At 40.8% G+C, this 22,843-nt stretch overlaps 1 protein-coding gene across 4 annotated transcripts in view; it reads right to left on the bottom strand.

The window, feature by feature from the left end:
• ARFGEF1 (ARF guanine nucleotide exchange factor 1) overlaps window positions 1-22,843 on the bottom strand; it is a 181,745-nt gene that overhangs the window by 33,272 nt on the left and 125,630 nt on the right. For all 4 annotated transcript variants that reach the window (XM_073330931.1, XM_073330927.1, XM_073330929.1 and 1 more), the window contains 4 exons: window positions 16,556-16,684; window positions 11,065-11,223; window positions 9,091-9,241; window positions 774-864 (listed from right to left, as the gene is read on the bottom strand). In XM_073330931.1, coding sequence (XP_073187032.1) covers window positions 774-864; window positions 9,091-9,241; window positions 11,065-11,223; window positions 16,556-16,684 — 530 coding nt within the window. The remainder of the gene's footprint in view (window positions 1-773; window positions 865-9,090; window positions 9,242-11,064; window positions 11,224-16,555; window positions 16,685-22,843) is intronic.

The raw sequence follows: 22,843 nt of genomic DNA, 5'->3' as shown, positions 1-22,843 counted from the left end.
AATACCCACAACTGACATCAGTCTTGTGTATTATGCCTAAACCCTAGGGACTCTTGCATTCCTTCAAACAAATACGACTTTGAAATACAGCTATCAATTTTGACAACCATTTAGACACTGGGGGCCTCAGACTTCTCCATATAAAACAGCAAGATTTATGAAACATTCCTGTCCGATCCAGTTTTGAAAATAAAAACCAGAATACTCCTATAATATCCGCAATGCATGATCACTTCCACTTTACATTTAGGGAAAAACTAGAACGCTAGTAAATATCAAAGACAGCATTCTTATAGATGAGTACTAGTCAGGGGGAATGGAAGGATGCAGTAATTGGGTAGAGAAGCAAAAGTGTTTAGTGTCAGTAGTTCTCTCTCTCCATAAATCTATACATTTTAACTGAAGCATTTATTCTTAAATTTATGTAGAGAATCAAGATGGGTCACGCTTTGTACAGCAACAGCAGCTTCTTTTACAACCCTCAGTTTTTCCCCTAATAATTTAGTTATTACTAAATATTTGTAAACTGTTTCTGCCTCTCTTTTCCCTACCTTCCTTCTACCTTCTGCTATGATGAGCAACTCCTGCTGTGCAATAACACAAAAACCAGCACCTTGTGACACTGAAATATGGTGATGCAGATACAGCATTTTTGTAATGACTGGGAAACCAAATAACCTACTTATTTTTTCTATCACTAATTGAATTTACTGTATTCACATACTGTGAAAAGTTCATGAAGTATCCAACTGGAAGGGAGTTAAATACTGTACCTGTCTACAGCAACAACAACACTTTGGGAACTAGTTTCTCCAATGGATTCCTGAATACTCGCTATCTGCTTCCAGTCCACATTTCCTCCAACTGTGAGGAAAAATTAAAAAAAGAAGAGGGAGGTGAGAGGAGGACAGAGAGGAAAGTACTTAAGTCAGTATCAAAAGAATTGAATATATTTGTATTTACGATGAAGGCAAGTACACCAATTTTTTCCTCACCTGTTAAACTGGTCATCTCATTGACTAGTCCTTTGCTGGGTTGCTCCCCCAAACCTTCAAGAAAATTCTCTCTCCAGATTCCACTTCTGTTGGAACCAAAAACTCCCAGAAAATACTTCCAAAGATGCAAAACACATGAAGAGTCCGTTGGGATTTTAAAGTTACCCTTCTGGTTTTTGCATCTTTGGAAGTATTCTCTGCAAGTTTTGGTGCTGAAACTGGATAATTAGTAATAGCATCTGGTGCCTGGAGATAGAATTTGCATATTCTACCAGGAGCAAGTGAACAGAGCTATCAGGATTGGTGAAGAGCTACTCCATGTGTATGAATGATGAAAAACTATGATGATGAAAAACTAATCCCTGAAGGCAATGTCCCTAACAAGTACACCATATCTACCACTATAAAATACATAGAAAAATAACTACAAATAAATGAAAATACTTATTTTGAGAACTAGAAACCGTGGCCAAGATTTTTTAAAAAATCAGCCCCTAAATTAAGGTTCCTAAATCCACATTTAGCGAAGTTTCTGAAAATCCTGTTCAAAATCAATAAAAACTAGAAACATTGAATTAATACTGCCATGGGGTCTTATTAAGGACACTACTCTTAGGCACTGAAACACACAGAGTGTGTTGAATTGTTCTAAAATACTCTATTAGAAAAGGGAGCAGAGTAGAGTCAGAGTTCCAAGGACAGAAGGGATCACCAGATCATATAGTCTGACCTCCTGTATATCACAGACCACCCAGCACCCCACACACTAAACCCAACAACTAAAATTAGACAAAATATTACAGCCTACAGCAGACTAAACTATTATGGGCCACACATGGAGAACAGGAGTGACTGACGTGCACCAGTACCCACAGTAGAGTATTCAATGAAAGCCAAATTTTTCCCAGTTTTAGAATTTAGCAAACAGAAAGTTTACCAGGTATGTTTTTTTCTTAAGTCTCCAAAAAATTTGTCACTGGGGAGCTTCCCCTCTATGCCAAGAAAGTAGAGGCAATTCAACCATTATAGCTTAATTCTTACCCATTTGGCTCCTCACTCTTCCAAAACTGAACAAGAAGCTGTAACAAATTCTTATGTGAATATTAATTGTTAATTTTCTATTTTTTTAAAAAATACGTACATCACCCTCACTAGCTTGCAGAAACTAAGTGATTTATTTATATTAGTGAAATGGATGTAGGTCCAGATTAAGAGATATCATAATGAAAGAAAGAAAATGATCAGGTAATATTTTCTGTTCTTTCCAAAACTGTCTCCCTCAATCTGTCAGAGGAAGGAGTAAAACAATAAATAGAAGAAGTGATGGGGAAAACCAAAAGTCATGAGAAAATAATATGGAAAATAAGGATTGCAAGTTTCGCTTTGGAAAAAAGTTTATTTTGAGACCACTTAATTTCTTTAAAGTTTATTTTTCTCTGAAAGGATGTGTCCGCAGTGGCATGGAAATCCAAGATTATAGTAATTGTGACAAGGTGGATATTCAAGACCAGGTGAATGCTTCACAAAATTCCTTCAGCTGAGGCTCTAGTTGTACATATAGTATGCTTTTCAACAATGGCTTGACAGCAAGTACACAAGCTTCTACATTGCATTATTTTATCCAGTTAGAGATGGAGAATTTAGAAGTTTTGGCTTCTAATAATTTTGGATGAAAAGCTTAATTAAAGTGACAATGGGGACTAACCAACTCAGTGATTCAAAAGGGAGTAGAGAAGGCTTTAAAAGAAACAAGTTTACGTTCTATGGTGGAGAAAGCTTTGGATGGTGGCTTGACTTGTTTTGCTGCCTCCAGGAGTCTTAAAATGTGGGGGAGGAATACCAGGGAAAAATCTCTATAATAAATTTGGAACCTTCTGTGTTAAGGATGTGAATCTCTAAAGAGCATATACTTGGAGATACAAAAGAACTATAGGACTGGAATTCTAAAAATCTTTGAATTAGGTCAGGGGCCATGTCCCTAAACCAACTGAAGTATTTTCTCCAAATTACAGAGTAACCTTTCAGGGTAGTCGGTTCTCTGGATGTTGCAAGTATTTTAGTCACTTTGAGAACTTGATTTGGTCAGAACTTTCCATTTCAACATGCAGGCTGTCAGGTTTGATTAGCTTGGATTTGGGTGTTATAGAAGTCTCTTAGTGAGGAGATACAGCCTGTTAAGAAACTCTGGATGAGGTAGCAGGGACATCTCTGTCAGGTCACAGAACTCTGGCTTCCTCTGACACTTTGTTGCTGGATTTCTCCTTTTTAATATGGAACTTGTGACATAAATTGGTGGCGGAAAAGAGTATGGAACGTAGTTCCATGAATGAGGCACAGCATCAATTCCAAAAGTTATAAGGTCTCTTTTACAACAGAAGTACAGTCTCATCTTTGCAGTTCAACCTGGAAAGAGCTTACCTTCTGGGAGTCTCAATGTGCCCATTATCCATAATCGAACTTTGTTTGCACAACCACTTCACTTAATTTATTTCTTACCTGCTGAGCCAGTCACCTTCCGATTGTATATGTCTTTGTGAATACAAATTAAAAGGACAGAGGATGTTTGACCCAGGTGAAGGATATGCACTGCCTCCCTGTGAAGGGACAAACTTCCCGTTCCTGTTTATTAATGTACATTATATTACTGTTGCACTGTCTGACATAATCTAGACATGGATTTAAGGGAGGCTTTCTTGGAAAGTTACCTGGGCTAATCTGGTAGCACTTCGTTCTGGCAGATGGATGTTCCTCTTCAAATCCATTCAACACATTAAGTGACCCAAATATAATGCCTGTATCGATCACTTTACTGCATGGTAGGATGCAGGTGAGGAGTCCCTATCATATGTAACCTTTGCCCTTTGATTCCACTAATGGAGAGATGATGGAGAATTGTGTTTCCACAATCTGTACTATGTCTGCATATGGAATCACTGCATGTGCCACTATGATCAGAGTGTGATCCCAATACAAGAGACCATGATCTTTGGAGTTGTAGTAAGAAAAGGATTAATGAAAAGTTGGCCCTTTAAATCTAATACAAAATTGTAGCTTTTGAACTGATCTTCTGTGGAAAAAACTATGGCCTATAATGAACCTGTCTGTATTCCTGCAGAACTGGGACAGTGAAAACCTGCCCCTCAGAAGAAAAAGTGATTATGGCTCTACTGTATATTCTTCATAGTAAGGAAATGATCAGGAAGAGCCTGGGCTGGTCTAGACCTCAAGAGGCTGAACAGGTCCATGCAGAATGAAAATTCTGTCAAAGAAGAACTCTCCTTACCCAGGAGGCCTTTTCACAGACAGAAAACCCAGGAGGTAATCTGTTTACTCCATTTGATCTGGACTGCCATGATGGGAGAAGAAGAACATGAAGAGAAAGCTCAGTGGATGGTCCCATTTGACAAACAAAGCACCAGAAATTTGCCACCCCTGCTCCCCAGAGGACAGGGGAAAAAGAGAGAGAAAAGGTTTTGCCTACTGTTGCCCCAAAATAAGCGTTACAAATCAGGACACTAATGGATAGGGCAGGAACGCTTAACTGCCACTCTGTTTGCACAGTAAGATGCAGAGATTGTGTCACAAGAACAAAAGGGATATTTGCCCATGGTGTTTGCCTCTGGTATTTGCAAGAACGAGGTTCAGCTCAAAATGTGTTGGGCTGGAGGGAAGAGGTCAGCCTACAGAAAAATTCTTCTAGTTGATTCTTTTCAGAACCACCTGCCTTGGGAATGTTCTCCTTTCATAAAGAAGATGTGGGGGGGGGGGGGGGAGGGGAGAAACTGAACTATTAAACTTCTAGGATTTATTAATTAAAAAACCCACACATGTCCACACAAGGATACCGTGGTGCAATTTTTAATTTTAGACTTTTTGGTGGGTTATCACAGTTCTCACCTAGAAGGGAGAAACTTTTCTTAGAGGAGAATCATAGAATATCAGGGTTGGAAGGGACCCCAGAAGGTCATCTAGTCCAACTCCCTGCTCGAAGCAGGACCAATTCCCAGTTAAATCATCCCAGCCAGGGCTTTGTCAAGCCTGACCTTAAAAACCTCTAAGGAAGGAGATTCTACCACCTCCCTAGGTAACGCATTCCAGTGTTTCACCACCCTCTTAGTGAAAAAGTTTTTCCTAATATCCAATCTAAACCTCCCCCACTGCAACTTGAGACCATTACTCCTCGTTCTGTCATCTGCTACCATTGAGAACAGTTTAGAGCCATCCTCTTTGGAACCCCCTTTCAGGTAGTTGAAAGCAGCTATCAAATCCCCCCTCATTCTTCTCTTCTGCAGGCTAAACAATCCCAGCTCCCTCAGCCTCTCCTCATAACTCATGTGTTCCAGACCCCTAATCATTTTTGTTGCCCTTCGCTGGACTCTCTCCAATTTATCCACATCCTTCTTGAAGTGTGGGGCCCAAAACTGGACACAGTACTCCAAATGAGGCCTCACCAATGTCAAATAGAGGGGAACGATCACGTCCCTCGATCTGCTCGCTATGCCCCTACTTATACATCCCAAAATGCCATTGGCCTTCTTGGCAACAAGGGCACACTGCTGACTCATATCCAGCTTCTCGTCCACTGTCACCCCTAGGTCCTTTTCCGCAGAACTGCTGCCTAGCCATTCGGTCCCTAGTCTGTAGCTGTGCATTGGGTTCTTCCGTCCTAAGTGCAGGACCCTGCACTTATCCTTATTGAACCTCATCAGATTTCTTTTGGCCCAATCCTCCAATTTGTCTAGGTCCTTCTGTATCCTATCCCTCCCCTCCAGCGTATCTACCACTCCTCCCAGTTTAGTATCATCCGCAAATTTGCTGAGAGTGCAATACACACCATCCTCCAGATCATTTACGAAGATATTGAACAAAACCGGCCCCAGGACCGACCCTTGGGGCACTCCACTTGATACCAGCTGCCAACTAGACATGGAGCCATTGATCACTACCCATTGAGCCCGACAATCTAGCCAGCTTTCTACCCACCATTACTTCAACTTGGGAATTCATTCTGCACTCATCCACAGATAAGGAAGATTGAGAGAGTCTCTACAGTATCTTATTTCTGAGTTCTCCTGCATGGGATTAAGAAGACTCAGAACTCCCAGCTTTTCTCTAAGGATATGGCAGAGTATTTTCAAAAAGAAAAGGAGTACTAGTGGCACCTTAGAGACTAACCAATTTATTTGAGCATAAGCTTTCGTGAGCTACAGCTCACTTCATCGGATGCATTCAGTGGAAAATACGGTGAGGAGATTTATATACACACAGAACATGAAAAAATGGGTGTTATCATACACACCGTAAGGAGAGTGATCACTTAAGATGAGCTATTACCAGCAGGAGCGCGGGGGGGAGAAAACCTTTTGTAGTGATAATCAAGGTGGGCCATTTCCAGCAGTTAACAGGAACATCCGAGGAACAGTTTGGGGGGGGGGGGGGGGGGGAGGAAAATAAACATGGGGAAATAGTTTTACTTTGTGTAATGACACATCCACTCCCAGTCTCTATTCAAGCCTAAGTTAACTGTATCTAGTTTGCAAATTAATTCCAATTCAGCAGTCTCTCATTGGAGTCTGTTTCTGAAGTCTTTTTGTTCTAATATTGCGACCTTTAGGTCTGAAATCGAGTGACCAGAGAGATTGAAGTGTTCTCCGACTGGTTTATGAATGTTATAATTCTTGACATCTGATTTGTGTCCATTTATTCTTTTACGTAGAGACTGTCCAGTTTGACCAATGTACATGGCAGAGGAGCATTGCTGGCACATGATGGCATATATCACATTGGTAGATGTACAGGTAAATGAGCCGCTGATAGTGTGGCTGATGTGATTAGGCCCTATGATGGTGTCCCCTGAATAGATATGTGGACACAGTTGGCAACGGGCTTTGTTGCAAGTATAGGTTCCTGGGTTAGTGGTTCTGTTGTGTGGTTGCTAGTGAGTATTTGTAATAGCTCATCTTAAGTGATCACTCTCCTTACAGTGTGTATGATAACACCCATTTTTTCATGTTCTGTGTGTATATAAATCTCCTCACTGTATTTTCCACTGAATGCATCCGATGAAGTGAGCTGTAGCTCACGAAAGCTTATGGTCAAATAAATTGGTTAGTCTCTAAAGTGCCACTAGTACTCCTTTTCTTTTTGCGAATACAGACTAACACGGCTGCTACTCTGAAACCAGAGTATTTTCAGTTTCTGTTTACTTCTAAACTTCTTTTCCTAAACCTAAATCTTTTTTCACTTACTCCACTGGGGAGGCTGATGGAGGAGCCTGATGGAGGTCATCCCCCAGTGCTGTGGGCTCCCTCCCACCCCTAAGATTCAATCAGTGATTTATGGTGTAAGTCATGGACAGGTCATGGGCCATGAGTTTTTGTTTCTTGCCGATGACCTGTCCATGACTTTTACTAAAAATGCCCGTGATTAAATCGTAGCCTTAGACATGAGTATTTTTCCTTGAAAAACAACTATGCCTGTATAGATGGGCAAACATACTAGCATATTTAACAGGAAGAATACTGCTAGAAAGTAGTAATGCCAGAAGAGACCTTGAGAGACTGTGGGAAGCAAATTAAAATGCAAGTCTGCAGTGTAAGAGAATAAAACAAAAATAAAGGTAAATTAATTTGGACTTGCATGCTTCAAGAGAGGACTATCCTGGGCAGTGAAGCTGTAAACTTTCTTTTACAGGGACTAGAATACTGTGTACCTCAACAATAGCAAAACCCTTAGCAGTGTGGGGAGAATGGGTGGAGGAAGGTCACAAAGGGAGCTAGGGAAAAGGATTGGCTCAGGAGTCGGGGCTGATATTGGACTATGGAATAGACTGGGACGACAGCCCTCAGACCTCTGGCTGGGGAGCAATACCAGGGAGCTAGTAACAGAATCCTAACAGCTCCAGGAAAAGTGTTGCAAGACAGAGAAACCTTTAGCCAAGACTCAAGCATTCACCAGACAGTGTGGAAAGCTGTTCTCATGAAGCAAGAGGGAGTCTGGCATCATATTAAAATCAGATTTAGATAAATTGAATGTTTCTGTTTAATGGTCTGCCTGGGTGCATGAGAAAGAGAACTGGGCATTGTAGTGAGTGCCTGAATTGCATCTACAAACTTCATTTGTTTCCGTGGATTTACTGTTGCATTACTCCCCACTCTCAAACAGATTTCTTGAACTGCATCTTAATTTTAATTTAGATTTTTTGGTATATTTGTTTGGCTTTTTTTTTTTTTGTTATGGAATGGGAGTGAATTCAAGAAAGTTTTATTTTCAATTATATAAAAATGTTCCAACGTTGGTTTTAATGGCTTTATTTATCTAACATTGAAGATGGCACATCTTTTAAAGAATTACAAGTTTCTGTAATTAATCAGAAATATAACATCCACTTTTTATCATAATATAAAAATAAAGAATCTCACTGATGGAATGAAGCTTGGTTCTCCAAACTTTACCTTTCCTATAACAAAGTAACCACTTAAGTCGGTAACAGATTAAGATAAATTAGTTTAAAACTTGATTAAAATAATTTAAATCATTGTAATTTAAACCAATCCACCCTACATATTTCTCACAAAAAGTCCACAAGGGCCACCAATCAATCTACATTCATAAATCCACACCCCGATTATATTTGTATTCAAGTTTGGCAAAACGGACATATATTTGGTACAGCAAATTAGCAATATTGCTCAATCTAGCAACACAATACCTTTAGTATGAAGTACTTTTGTGATCAGTTACATTTCAATTTCCTCTTAGAAATTACTGTATTATTAATAGATATTGCATTCAAGTGTTTTTATGCCATTTCCCACCCTGTATCCCCCATAAAGTGATATTAAATCAATCATAAGTATTCTTAAAAATATTTAATTTGGGAGTAAATATCTCAATCTCAGTCCTGCATTTGTATTAGCAACAGCAGAAATGTTTTTAATAAATAAAGTATTAAAATGACTTTTTTTTAATAATTATGCCTCACTTCAATAAAAAAGTCACTGGCAACCACAAGCTGAGAACAAACTTTATTCAAATATTATACGTTCATACGAAGCTGGATAACTAAAATACTTAGAGCATTCACATTACTCACCTAATCCGAGGCCCACAAATTCATCAGGTGCCTGATCCTTTGTTCCAGTAAAAGAACCTTCCCTGCCTCTCACTGTTCCAGAGATGTAACGTGGTTTTACTCCAGTTCCTATTAATTGTGCCAGCTCAAGTTGACTAATACATTTCAGAATCTAAATTAACACAAAACACAGAAACCACTTAACAGCGAGAAGTGGATTTTAAAAATATTTACTATCCCTGTTCACTTTTATAAAATTCTTTATAAACGGGCAGATCTCAGTGTTTTCAAAAATAAACTTCTCATTTACACACATACATACTACACACCCAGACTATATGTGTACACAGAATATGACAAAAATGAACAGTAATCTTTTAAAAATACAATTACTATCACTTCGCTTTATGAACCCAATCCTGCAACTTTATTCATGTAAGGGCTGTAGAATTGGGTCCAAAATATGCAAGTCTGTGCAGATACAAAATAAAATTACAAACAAAAATGACTGTTTACATATAAACACCCACTCTATATACATACATACATACTCAAAACCCACTGTACTTCTGAGGGAATTGTGCACCAAAAAAATAAAAATTCTGTCACACAGTATTTTAAAATTCTGCAAAATTCTTTTATTTATGGACAAATAAAATTCAATGTGGAGGCTCCAACATTGGGGAGCACAGGCCACTGGCTGCATGGAGGTGGGAGATCATGGTGCAGCTCACCCCGAGACATGGACATGGCAGTGAGGCTGCACCCAACCCTGACACAGCGCAAGAGCTGGACCTTCCCCAGAAATACCCTGGGGCCCTGACACACCAGGTGTGGGAAGGCAGGGTCAGCCCAGCAGGATCGAAGTGTAGATGAGCTTAGTGAGAGGGTTCTGTATGGGGCAGTCAGGGTGCATGTGGGTCCGGGGTGGGGGGAATCTGGATGCACAGAGGCTTGGGGGGGGGCAGAGGGGGAGTTCTGCTTGCAGGGACAAAGGGACTCCTCACAGGGGGTCCAAGTGAAGGTGGTTGGGGCTCAGTCAGGGGGTCTGGGTGTTGGGGGATGGGGCTTGGCGGGGGGGTCTGGGTGTTGGGGGCTCAGCAAGGGGTCCGGGTGCTGAGGGAGTGGGGCTTTGTGGGGTGGGGCTCCAGGTGTGGGGGGCTTCTAGGGGTGGTCCCTGTGCATACAGGGTGGGGCTCGTTTGGAGGGGGGATCCAGTGTGGGTGGCTCAGCAGGGGGTGGTCTGGGAGCAGAGGGAGGTTCAGGTGTGTGTGTGCTCAGTGAGGTGTGGTCTGGGTGCAAGGACGGGGGTCAGGATGCAGGCGGGTATGGCTCAGCCAGGGTTCTAAGGCCAAGGTGGGGAGGCTCAGCAGGAGTATGTATCGGTGTGAGAGCATCCAGATGCATGGGGGTTGGGTGGACGAGGGAGCAGCCTTCCACTGTGGCTAAGGAGTGATGGGGTAGGGGGTGGAGCCAAGGGAGATTTCTGGGGCTGGGTCTGATCCAGTCCTCACGACTCCATGCAGGGGAAGTGTGCTCCTCCCCCACCCCAGCCAGGACTACTAGCTGCTGGGTGCAGGGGGTTGCGGATGCAGCAGGTGAGGTTCGCCACAGTGGAGGTTCAGGTGCAGGGGAGGGAGGCTTGGTGGGGGGTCTGGGTATGGATGCACAGAGGTTGGGCAGATGCGGGGTGTGTGTGACCAAGCCCCTCCCACTCCTCTATCGCAGTGATTTACCTCTCCACCGGCTGCTCCAGGCGACCTAAACAAAGTATGTGTGCTGCTGCTGGGGAGGGGCATGTGGCTGCTCTTGCAGCTCCCTTTGTAGCCCCATCAGAAAGTTATTTTTCTGCAGGGAAGCAAAGAAATCTGTGGAGGACACGAATTCTGCATGTGTGCAGTGGCGCAAAATTCCCCCAGTAGTAATACTGTATACAAATTCAATGTATTTTCATGAACATACTTTCTTATAGTTAAGAATGAACTATTCTTGTACCTCATGCCAGGAATTTCCTAAATAGTTTCCATCTGTATGAGCCACTGTGATAAGTGTTTTTATTGTGTCAATGTTCTTCTGTTTCATTTCAGTTATACCAGAACTCACTGTAAGCAAGGTAAATCTTGCTAGTGCTTGGACATAGGCATCTCTTTCAAGCTACACAGGGAAACAAAAATGAGTTGTTTCTGTTAGTTTCCATAACTTGTCAATGTCTAAATATCTTTTGGTTCCTTTATGTATTATGGAGGCATTCAGACATTAATTTTTATTTGGGAAACCATATCTCTTATAATAACCCTATGTCCACATCGGAATGAACCAAATATAGTAATACATTTGAAAGATGCATTAGGAATGTAGTTCTGCATGCCCACTCTTTGAATAATTGTATGCACCACCCATCTATGCAGTATTATGATTTGGTTTATACGGCCCATATCCCTAGCTTACCCTATATTGACAGATTTCAACCTCAAATATCTGGTTGCAATATCTCAATGGCAACTACACCGAAAAGTAGGGAGACATTAAAGTCATGAAATTAAATACTGATTGCTGCTAAACTCATCTACAAAATCTCTTAGCTAAGTAATACGGACACTTAAAGACAGTGGCGTTTTCAATGAGGACCAATATGTTACTGAAGAAAATAAGGTAGGTTTCATACAGTTGAATTTCAAAAGTATTATATTAACTTAAAGCATCCCTCTCTTTCTCTAATGAGCTATGGCATAAGGCTCTCCTTGTAGAACTGTAAACCGGGGAAGGTAAGGTGTCACATGTAGCAGTCTACAGCATGTGATTTTTATAATTTATTCTGAAACCAGACACTATCTTAACTTGAAATACAAAATGTAAACAAATATTCAAGACACCCCACCAGATGAGAGACATGCACGCTGTAAGGGAAAAAAGATACAACTCCCCAGCAGCCTTTCCCCAGTTGAGAGATGCTATTGCCCATGCCCAAGTGCTGCCTTGCCATGATGTGCTGGTAAAAGTCTGTCAGCAGAAGTCCTCAGAGAGACGACCTAAGAGATTTATTAATTGAAAACAGAGACTTACATTATGTATCTGTGTGTTCAGAAAGAGAACGACTATAAAATGAACTTGTTATAACCCAATTCCAGAGCTCTAGAGCATCTGAGTGTAGGAGCAACTCTTCCTGGGTAGATGAGTGACTGACCTACCTTCCATGCAAACAGAGAAGAGCTACAAAGTACAAGAGAAGGGGTTTCTACATGTGTATAACTGATTTGTGTGGATGGCTTATCCATGAAGAGGCCAAAGGCCAGAAACTACGTTCTTTGGAAAAGGAAGCTCATTACAACCCCAATTATCATGTGAACCTAAGATATTAATTACAAAATGCAACGAGCTGTTTGGGAATTTATAAGGCAGGTTTTTAGATAAAAGTTAAAGAGCAAAAGAGCTGGAATAAAATGAGATACAACCAGAACAGACATCCATTTTGTTGGGCATAATCTAACCTCTTTTCTATATTTGTGAAAACCCTCAGATAAGAAGTCAGCAATGGCCAACTGGTAGCAAACAAATTCTGTGTGGTCTGCAAGGTTTATAAAAATTCCAGTGTATATGAAGTCTAAGGACTTACTGCTAATTTATTTCATGTAGAAAATACTGGCAGCAGTATCAGACCCTTTTATAGCTAGATGTCCAGTAGACCTGTGGGATTACATAATTCAATGGGCCATATTCAATACTGACTGGCATTCCACTTTACTCTGGGCTTAGGCAGAGTGAGCACAGTTCAATCAGAGGAACACTCTCCCATGATACCATCAGGTGAAGAGGGATTGCTGAACGAAAAAGACTCAGCAGTCAGAGTCAGATCTTCCTTGAAAAGAAAAGCAACAGAGGAAATTAAGGCACTCTTCTCATGACAGATGTTCTCTTTTCCCTCATGGAATGGGAGAGAAAAAGAGTGACGCCGTCTCCTTCCTAACCACCACTACTGTAGAAGAAGAGAAAAATAACAAATGAGATCAACCAAAAAGGATAGGTGAGCTGAAATATGCAAATTAAGAAAAATCATGGAGCAGGTCCTCAAGGAATCCATTTTGAAGCACTTGGAGGAGAGCAAAGTAATCAGGAATAGTCAATATGGATTCACCAAGGGCAAGTCATGCCTGACTAACCTGATTGCCTTCTATGATGAGATAACTGGCTCTGTGGATATGGGGAAAGCGGTGAACATGATATATCTTGACTTTAGCAAAGCTTTTGATATGGTCTCCTACAGTATTCTTGCCAGCAAATTCAAGAGTATGGATTGGATGAATGGACTGTAAGGTGGATAGAAAGCTGGCTAGCTCATCAGGCTCAATGGGTAGCGATCAATGGCTCAATATCTAGTTGGCGGCTGGTATCAAGCAGAGTGCCCCAGGGGGTCAGTCCTGGGGCCGGTTTTGTTCAACATCTTCATTAATGATCTGGATGATGGAATGGATTGTTCGCAGATGACACTAATATGGTGGGAGAAGTAGATATGCTGGAGGGTAGGTACAGAGTGACCTAGAAAAATTGTTGGATTGGGCTAAAAGAAATCTGATGAGGTTCAAGAAGGACAAGTGCAGGGTCCTGCACTTAGGACGGAAGAATCCCATGCACTGCTACAGGCTGGAGACCAATTGGCTAAGCGGCAGTTCTGCAGAAAAAGACCTGGAGATTACAGTGGACGAGAAGCTGGATATGAGTCAGCAGTGTGCCCTTGTTGCCAAGAAGGCTAACGATATACTGGGCTGCATTAGTAGGAGCACTGCCAGCATATCGAGAAAAGTGCTTATTCCCCTCTATTCGGCACTGGTGAGGCCACATCTTGAATACTGCATCCCCCACTACAGAAAGGATATGGACAAATTGGAGAGAGTCCAGCGGAGGGCAACGAAAATTATTAGGGGGCTGGGGCACATTACTCATGAGGAGAGGCTGAGGGAACTGGGCTTTTTAGTCTGCAGAAAAGAAGAGTGAGAAGGGATTTGATAGCAGCCTTCAACTACCTGAAGGGGGTTCCAAAGAGGAGGGAGCTAGGCTGGTCTCAGTAGTGGCAGATGACAGAACAAGGAGCAATGGTCTCAAGTTGCAGTGGGGACGTCTAGGTTGGATATTAGGAAACACTATTTCACTAGGAGGGTGATGAAGCACTGGAATGGGTTACCAAGGAAGGTGGTAGAATCTCCATCCTCGCAGGTTTTAAGGCCTGGCTTGACAAAGCTTTGGCTGGGATGATTTAGTTGGGATTGGTCCTGCTTTGAGCAGGGGCTTGGACTAGATGGCTCCTGAGGTCTCTTCCAACTCTGATCTTCTATGATTCTATGATCTGGTACAAGATATGGAGTGAAAGCCCCAAGACAGACTTGTGTTACAGCATCAGATTCACTTTAAAACCATAATAATGAAAACAAGATTTTAAAAATGAGATTTTATTATGCTCAGTGATGAGGATGCATGGCTCACAAAACTGTACTGTGCTGTTCAGGAAAAATCCATAAAAGCTGAGAGACCCTTTCAGCTATCAATGTTATGATTTTATCATGATGCATAAAATACTGACTGTTCTTAGAAAGTGATCTTGGGTAATAACTCATCTATATTTCTTCAACAAGACTGACACACAACATGAGAGCACCAGCAGGAAGGTGGGAGAAAAATTTAGCATGGGACAGACAACATATTTGTTCTCAAAAATTCTTATAAGGAAAATTTACCAACCATCCCTACATCCCCAAATAGTCTTGTGTCCAAAATGGACAATACTTGATCTAATCAGAATCTTGCACAATAGGAACTTTCTAGTCTAAACCACAGTATCTTAGGGTATGTCTTCGCTACCCGGCGTGCAGCGATTGATCCAGCGGGGATCGATTTATCGCGTCTAGTCTAGACGAGATAAATCAACCCCCGAGTGCTCTCCAGTTGACTCCTATACTCCAGCGCCATGAGAGGTGCAAGTGGAGTTGGCGGGGGAGCAGCAGCAGTCAACTCACCGTGGTGAAGACACCACAGTAAATCGATCTAAGTACGTTGACTTCAGCTACGTTATTCATGTAGCTGAAGTTGCATAACTTAGATCGATTCCCCACTCCCAGTGTAGATCAGGGCTTAGAGACCATAATTATTTTAATGGCAACCAAGATACAGAACTCTCCAGAACCTGAAGGTAATATCATGGTCCTCACTTCAGAGGGAAAAGCAGCAAAAAGCAATAAATTTTCCTTTGAGATTAAGGATCAATCATCCAGAAAAATAAGTAGAAAGCCCTGAATGACAAGGAGCAACCTACAAAGTGAATAAGACAAATCCCTATCTTTTGACAGTGGCCAATTCCAAGGAGCTGTTCCTCAGTCTATACTGAAAATTCTGAGATGCTGCTTTCAGTAAATTATTCATGGGCTATTAGTTGCTTTTCACAATTTAAGGACATTTATGCTGACCAGGTTGCCTTCCATGTTGCCAATACACTTTCTCAAAAGAAAATATATCACACCATACTGCAGCTGCACTGTGTTATTCTCTGATGGCAAGATAGTTCACTGCTGCCCATAATACTTTTGAAAGTGGAAGACTTTGGTTTCTGCTAAGAGAGACTCCTACACACCTATTACTAGTTTGAGAAGGCAATTACTGAGTGGCAAAAAAGTTATAAGGGAGAGATTACTATTTTCAGCATGATAGTGTAAATGTGTTTAGCTTAGGGATCACATTTTTAATAATTAAAAGTTTATTTTCTATTTTCAGTGGACTCATTTAAAATTGTGGTGTCAAACATAAAAGAATTCAGCCTTCATCCCAACCACCAACATATACTCACAGATTATGGCAGATCAGTACATTTATTGGCCATTTCCCTATACTGGCAGAATATTATGTTCAACAGCTGTGAGTTTAAAGAAAAGAAACTTATTCCCAAGTTTAATCAGTATTATCCACTAGAGCCAGTGAGTCTGGAATTCTTGACATCCCATTTAATGCAAGGTGCATTATATTTGGAAAGGCATTCCCAGTGCCATAGAGTTAAAATGATATCCAATTGCACAAGTCTCAGAATAGCTATGGTCTCTCTCTAAAGTTGAGCACAATTTTTCCACCAAGGTTCAGCGAACTACTACTTTTCAACTACATAATATATTTGAAAAAGATTCATGTTAAGAAACAGAACCTCTTGTGGCAAGGCTTAAGATGAAAATTCAAAAAGTTTGTTCATCTGAAAACGCTTCTTTGTAGTCCTATATATATGGAAACATGTATAGTTTCACAAACAACAGATGAAGCAATTTAGAATTTAAAATAAACTCAATGCACTCAATTAAAACCAGGTACAGTAATAACTTCGGAACAAGGAAGTCACTGGATATTGCAGTACTTACATCTTCAGGTAATAATGTAAAGAATTTAGTGAATGTACTACGATTCCATTAATAGCACCTAAACCAAAATATACTCATATAATCTTAACATTTAACATTACCTGAATGCTGAAAATGCATGCAATCCTGATTGCACATCGTATGCCTTCCAAGCAAAGAGAAGCAACTTCTGTATCATCACAGTCTTGTAGACCCACACTGAATGCAGCTAGGAATGGTGTCCATGCCAACTGGAACACAATAAAACCACACACATTACATTAATTTTTAATATTCGATCTCAATAAGCGAAAACTTTATTCCAACAGAAAAAGAGATATAAACATCACTGTATCTCGCTGAAAAATGAAAAACCAAAACGCTTAATCAACAACAACTTCGGAGTGGCCTTTCTACTAAAAAGAAATGGGAAGTGGAAATAGGGAAAAGGAGTAATAGTACAGTTATAAGGTAAGGAGAAGATTATTTTGGACCAACTGCAGTGTAATACAGACACACACTTTCTAGTGACAATGCAGTCTTGTCCAGAGCATTTTTTTTATTGTAAATGTGCTATGGGTTCTAAAAGAGAGAAGCTGTGTGTCAGTTATATATAGTGGATATTGTTTTTATACTATCTATATAACAGTTCTCCATATGCATACATAATTCTTTGCATAATCAGAAACAAATATATATATTTGTATATAAGTTCTGACAACAGCCCCAAAACTTAATTGCACAGTGAAAGGAGCAATTCAAATTTGCTGAAAAGTGCCATCCTTACACACACAATTTCAGAGAATTGTTAAGAGTCAGATTGAAAAAAGGTAACTGTAGAGTTCTTGAAAAGCTACTCATGAAAATATTTATCCAAGTGCGTGCCTTACTTGTTAGGAGAAGTAAGATAGGCAGCTCCACCCAGCTATCTATAGCATATTATTATAAAATTAATGATTTTATATTAGTTAAACAGCATGGCTAACTACTATTTGGCGTTTTTCATATGATGAAAAAAACCTAACTATACAACAATCATTCCTACCAAGGTGCAAGTGGTGGAGATAGAAGGAAAGACAGTTTTTCCCCTCTCCAGAGAAAGGGATCCCGACATTCCTTCAGTGACATAACTTTCAGTACTTCAGTTTGAATTTTGAACAGATAGAAGGGGAGATTAGATTTCTATTATTTTAGCACACATCTTTTTCCTTTTCTTTTCACACGGGGATTTTCCATAATGTTTATGTGGACAGCAGTACTATAAGTTGTTAAGAGTGTTTTTAATGGGACACTGTTTGCATACTACAATTTTGCTGTTTGGTGTGTTACACGTACAGTTGGATCCACATTATGGTAAATTTCTATAATTTCTTTAAAATGTACCATTTGCTCATTTAGGATGAAAATCATCCCTTATGAAGCATAATTCCTACTTTGAGGATTTAAGTGGTGGCACACAAGGTGAATTTCATCTGTACTTATTTTTACCATGATATATAACATCACTAGGTTATAAGTTTCACTACTTCATTAACAGGAAAAGATATGCATACAGACTTGAGAATGTTTACAGAGCCTAGATATGAGGAAAGTCAGGATGGAGTAAGCAAATATTTATTCTTTACTATTTTGTAATCACTACTTTGACAGAATAATTATGATTCCGATCGTTGGCTCTAAACATTAAGCTATATTATTGGTTCTTACGATTAGTTAATGACTGGAAATGATAAAAGGATGAATGTCTTGGAACTGAGTCTAGTAATTAGAAACTCAAAGAGGAAGAGATATATCCACTGGAAGCTCACATTAAAGCTTTGGGTTTTTCTCCCTTAAAAAAAGAGATGGGTTTTGCAGATATTCTTCTCTGCAAAGTAAAGAAAGGGAAATTTTATATTAAAATGGGTCGATATCTTAATTGAAAAAACTGAATAGATAAAAATGGGAAGTTTGTTATTTTACATATGCTATGTGACTGACTTCACATTCCTTAACTTAGATGGATCAATTTAAGTTTTTTAAAAATCCTTACGAAATTCACATAGCCATAAATAATGTCTGTCACAGTTCAAGGCAACTGCACCTGTATTCCTACTCTGTGGTCCAGCAAGGGCACCAACTCGAGGCTCCTGGCTCCTCAGCCGTCACCACTTTTGGGTGGAGACCCACATCTCCCTCCAGCCAGGCATTTATCCAGGCTGCACTGTTCCCTGCCTACACTGTGTTATTCCCAGTAAGCCAGACTCCGTAGACAAACCAGCGTCTGTGCTTCGCTTTTGCCTCAGACAATATAAACAGTATAATTGCCATCCGTTATGAGTTGCCACACAGATCTTTCTAAGCAAGCCTATTTATACACAAGATGAAAGCATTACAGAGACAACCTATTAAAAACAACAAAGGAACCTATATGCATCATGAAAAGCTTATCAGAGGTCACCTCAACTCTAAGGTCTTCCAGGTGTGTCTGTCTGTCTATTGTGAGGACAGGTTTGTTCCAACCCTTCCTTCAGGATTGCTCCCTACAACCTGGACAGAAGATTCAGCCCATTTGTGCAATCACAAAAAAAAGGCCCTCATTCAGGGTATTTATCAAAAAGCTTTCTTTGTCTGTTACCTTTGAAGAATCCAATTTGAACCAATTTATGCAAGCCTGTCCAGATGATGGTACCTCTCTGGATGTGTTAAAATCTGAGTGAATTTGCTTAATCACACTAAATGTCCTTTGTTCCTGGAGACCTGTGAAAGCACCTTTACTTGTTAAGCTCCCCACTCCTGGAGCCCTTCCTCACCACAACAAAAGGTCCTGGCAGTGAGGAGATGCTGAACCCTTTCCCCACAGCCTCCTTGCTTCCGGAGCCTTTCCCTAACACTTGTAGCTACACACCACAATGTGGACGTAGTGAGCTTTCCACTGCAGCACATAGCTAAATGTACATTACACACCGCCACCAGTGGAGCGTACTGTAGACGAAGCCAGAGCGTGCAACTCCCTACTCATTCTGAAGTCTTACGGTCTCTGTCCTGACTCATGTCACAGCACTGCTGAGCCTGCACATGACTGCTGGCTCCATATCTTTTTCTCCTTTCCCAGGTTTGGCTTCCTGATGTTACCTGGTCCAGTGGAGGGATCAGGAACTGACAGTGGGGGAGCTGGGATGTATGAGGCATTCAGGCTGAATTGCAGTGAAGAGGGACTTTCTCCTCACAAATATCTCACCCTGCCCTGTCTTTAGTGGCTAGAAACCTCTTCAATACACCACCCAATAGCAACACGAAATTGACAGAAAGGTAGCCAGTTCCCAGATGTGTCAGGTTTTAATTTAATAATACAATTCTTTGAGCTAAACCAGTAATAATTTTCACACCCTATCAAAGCATCAGACTATGTGTGGTGGTGAAGTGATGTGGATAACTGCTTACTGAAGGCTGGAATGAAACCACCAATGTTTCTTTTGTTGGTGTGACCAAGAGTGACATTTGAACCCATGTCTCCAGATGTGAAAAGCCAAACACACTAATCCATTGTGCCAGCTACCGTGTACGGTTTTAAATATGAACTTGTGCTAGCAGAATGAGTTAAGTCTTCATTTTCACCAAAATACCAAGCTCCTTCACCGTTCTGTGCATTCATACAATCCGACAATGGCAGCTCCGTAACAATTTCTGTTGTGGACATCTTACGCTGGTTCTTTTGCATTGTCTACTAAGTATCTGCTTTTAAGACCTGCTTAATGCTTCACAGTTTCCCTTTTGCTGACATTTATGGTATTTTGCTTCTCAGGCTGGACACACTTTGCACGAATGTTGTGATGTTCTACCACATCTTCCATATGTTTCCGTTCTCTTTTTCCTGTCTGTCTTCTCTCAGAGTTTCCTCAGGTTTTCAATTTGTGTTTCTTCTTGAGCTTTTTAGGTTGAAATTTTTGCATCATCGCAAGCATCCCTCTGATGCCATTTATATTCTGTGGGAGATGTGCAGCCTTCCCAGTGAAACATCCTCTGTTTTATCAGTGTTTTTACATACAGTCTTCTGATCAGTATGTTGTCTGCCTCATCTTCCATGGCATATGAGGACATTTACTTGGTACTCATCATGGTTACTGACAACCCTGATGCAACATGAAACTGCTCAAAATGACCTGTTCATTTTAGCCATGTCTTCTCAGCAAAATTAAGACTTTCTAGAAGGGTTAGTGGAAATACTGACTCCATTTACCTCAAAAATGAACTTTTCTTTGCAAACTCCTTGTTTTAATCCTGTTTTTCTGCTGCTTTTGTGCCCTTAAACTACCTTATTTTTCTCCCTCCGTTCCTGTGGCTTCCTTCCTGTTCCAATGAGAGCTGGGCCTTTTTGCTCTAGTTCTCTTGTGGCCTGAGTGCAGTTCCTCTGCAGAGTTTCCTCTTCACCGAGTTCATATTTTTCTGTCCTGTCTTTTTGTCTCTTTCCTCTTTGGGCTGGGGCTTTTCCTGCTCTCACAGCCCTACAAAGAGCCTCAGCTCTCTCCTCTTTCTATTCTACAGTGCAGCCCTGACAACACAGGTTGTTCTGAGTGCTGCTCCAGTGCTTGGGGATGAGGAAAACAACCCCTCCCTGCTCTGAGTAACTTCACATACTCTTTCTTCCTTTCTCCTTGTTCCGACACTGTTTGTTGAAGTGCAGGCAGAAGCAAAGATCACAGAGGTATATAGTGTTGCATCAAGGGCATTATTATTAATAGCGTGGAAGTGGTTGAATAATTAGCATTTATACCAGGTGTAATGAAACCTATAGTATTAACTCTAAGTACTTCCTACTTCAGCAGGAGTTTGAACTGATAATCCTACTCCAGGTTGGTTCAGGAGTAAATCACCTTCTCAGGGAGTACGCTTCTCAGTTACCAAATACATCTGGTGGTCTGCTCTGCATTTGACAGTGTTACCATGATAGACAGAGACACATTTGAATATATATTCTTAATCTGGGAGCTGTTAATCTGAAAACCAGTTTTTAAGTGGGGCAAAGAGAAGATTACTTAGATCTACACCAAGGTAAGGACAAGCAATTCAGAACCACACATTAGCAAAGATGCATCTTAAACACTAACCTACTCCCCCCATTGCAAACACTAAAAAGCAAGGAAATATTTTAAGTTATGGCACACCTCTTCACTATACCCAAGAGCCCACAAATTCATAATTCCACTAAAAGCAATAGACTGTTTTGTCAGAATGAACTTCCTTTGGCCAACACACTACATACAACAAATTAAATCTCCCTCAGAATGAAGAGGAATTCTTAACGAGAGAGCTGGATTGTGTAACAGCTACTGACTGACTATTGCATTGTCATTTCCCTCCTATGCAAATCCCTGCACTCTATTGCCTTCCATATTCTCTCAACAAATGTTTACAGTTTCTCATCCATTCTTTATCCTTTACCCTGCACACTCTCCTCAATTCCTCTTCTACCTTTTTTGTTCCTTGTTTGAGGATGTCCCCCCTGCCCCCTTTTTGAGCAATTCCTTTTTAAATTAAAAAAACACTTACTTTAAAAATACACCCCTTTTCTTCAGCTTTAGCTGGAGTAGATAAAGGGCTTCAATTCCTCCTTTGCATATAGGCCTTACTGGTGGGCAAAATAATGAGAGGATGAATTATTTTACCCATCACTCCCTTTTGGGGGTCCTTAAAAGAAAAGAAACGTTAAGGGGGAAACTGTCTGCAGAGGCTGTCTGACATTTGATGGCCGGGAAACAGGTGGACTGGAAAAAGTACGCTTCATTGTCATGGCTGCCACCCCCAGTGTTTCCTGGGACCACAGGATTCAACGTAAGACCACTGGGCCTTTGTTCTCCTGATCTTGAAAGATGTTCTGACTAAACCAGGCCAAAGACTAGTTGACAATACCATCTCCACTGGCTTTGGCTAAATCCCGACCACCACCTGGGATGTGAGATTTTGGTTTCTGCTGTCACTCCTCTCCACCCATGTACCCTTTTCCTTCTCTTTCCTACACCTCTCCTTTTGCCTTCTGTGTCTAACTTAGCCAGCCATGACTGTATATTTTGCAATACTCCAGTAAGACCAAAAAGACAGCTAAAAACAATGCCCTACACAGCGCAATGCTAGTATAAGTTTGCCAGCTCTCAGATTGGCTACTGTGTGCCATGCCTGTGTTTTTCTAGCAGCAAGGCTGAAAAAAAAATTAGCATCAAAGACAGAAGCTGCATTTTCTATCTTTGCTGTTCTTTTCTCTCCCTAGTTGGGTCTGTGTCTTGATTTGTCTTCTAGGAAACGGAATCAAATTTTAAGAGCAGCAACAAGAGTTCTGGTCCATCTCAACTAACTTCTTCTCTTTTTCCCAGAAAGGACAATTATTACCATATTTAAAACCATCTAAGAGACTGTCAAACAGGGTTGTGTTTCCC

This window comes from Lepidochelys kempii, chromosome 2 (assembly GCF_965140265.1).
Source record: "Lepidochelys kempii isolate rLepKem1 chromosome 2, rLepKem1.hap2, whole genome shotgun sequence".
Lineage (NCBI taxonomy): Eukaryota > Metazoa > Chordata > Testudines > Cheloniidae > Lepidochelys > Lepidochelys kempii.
This window is presented reverse-complemented; position numbering and strand designations above follow the sequence as displayed.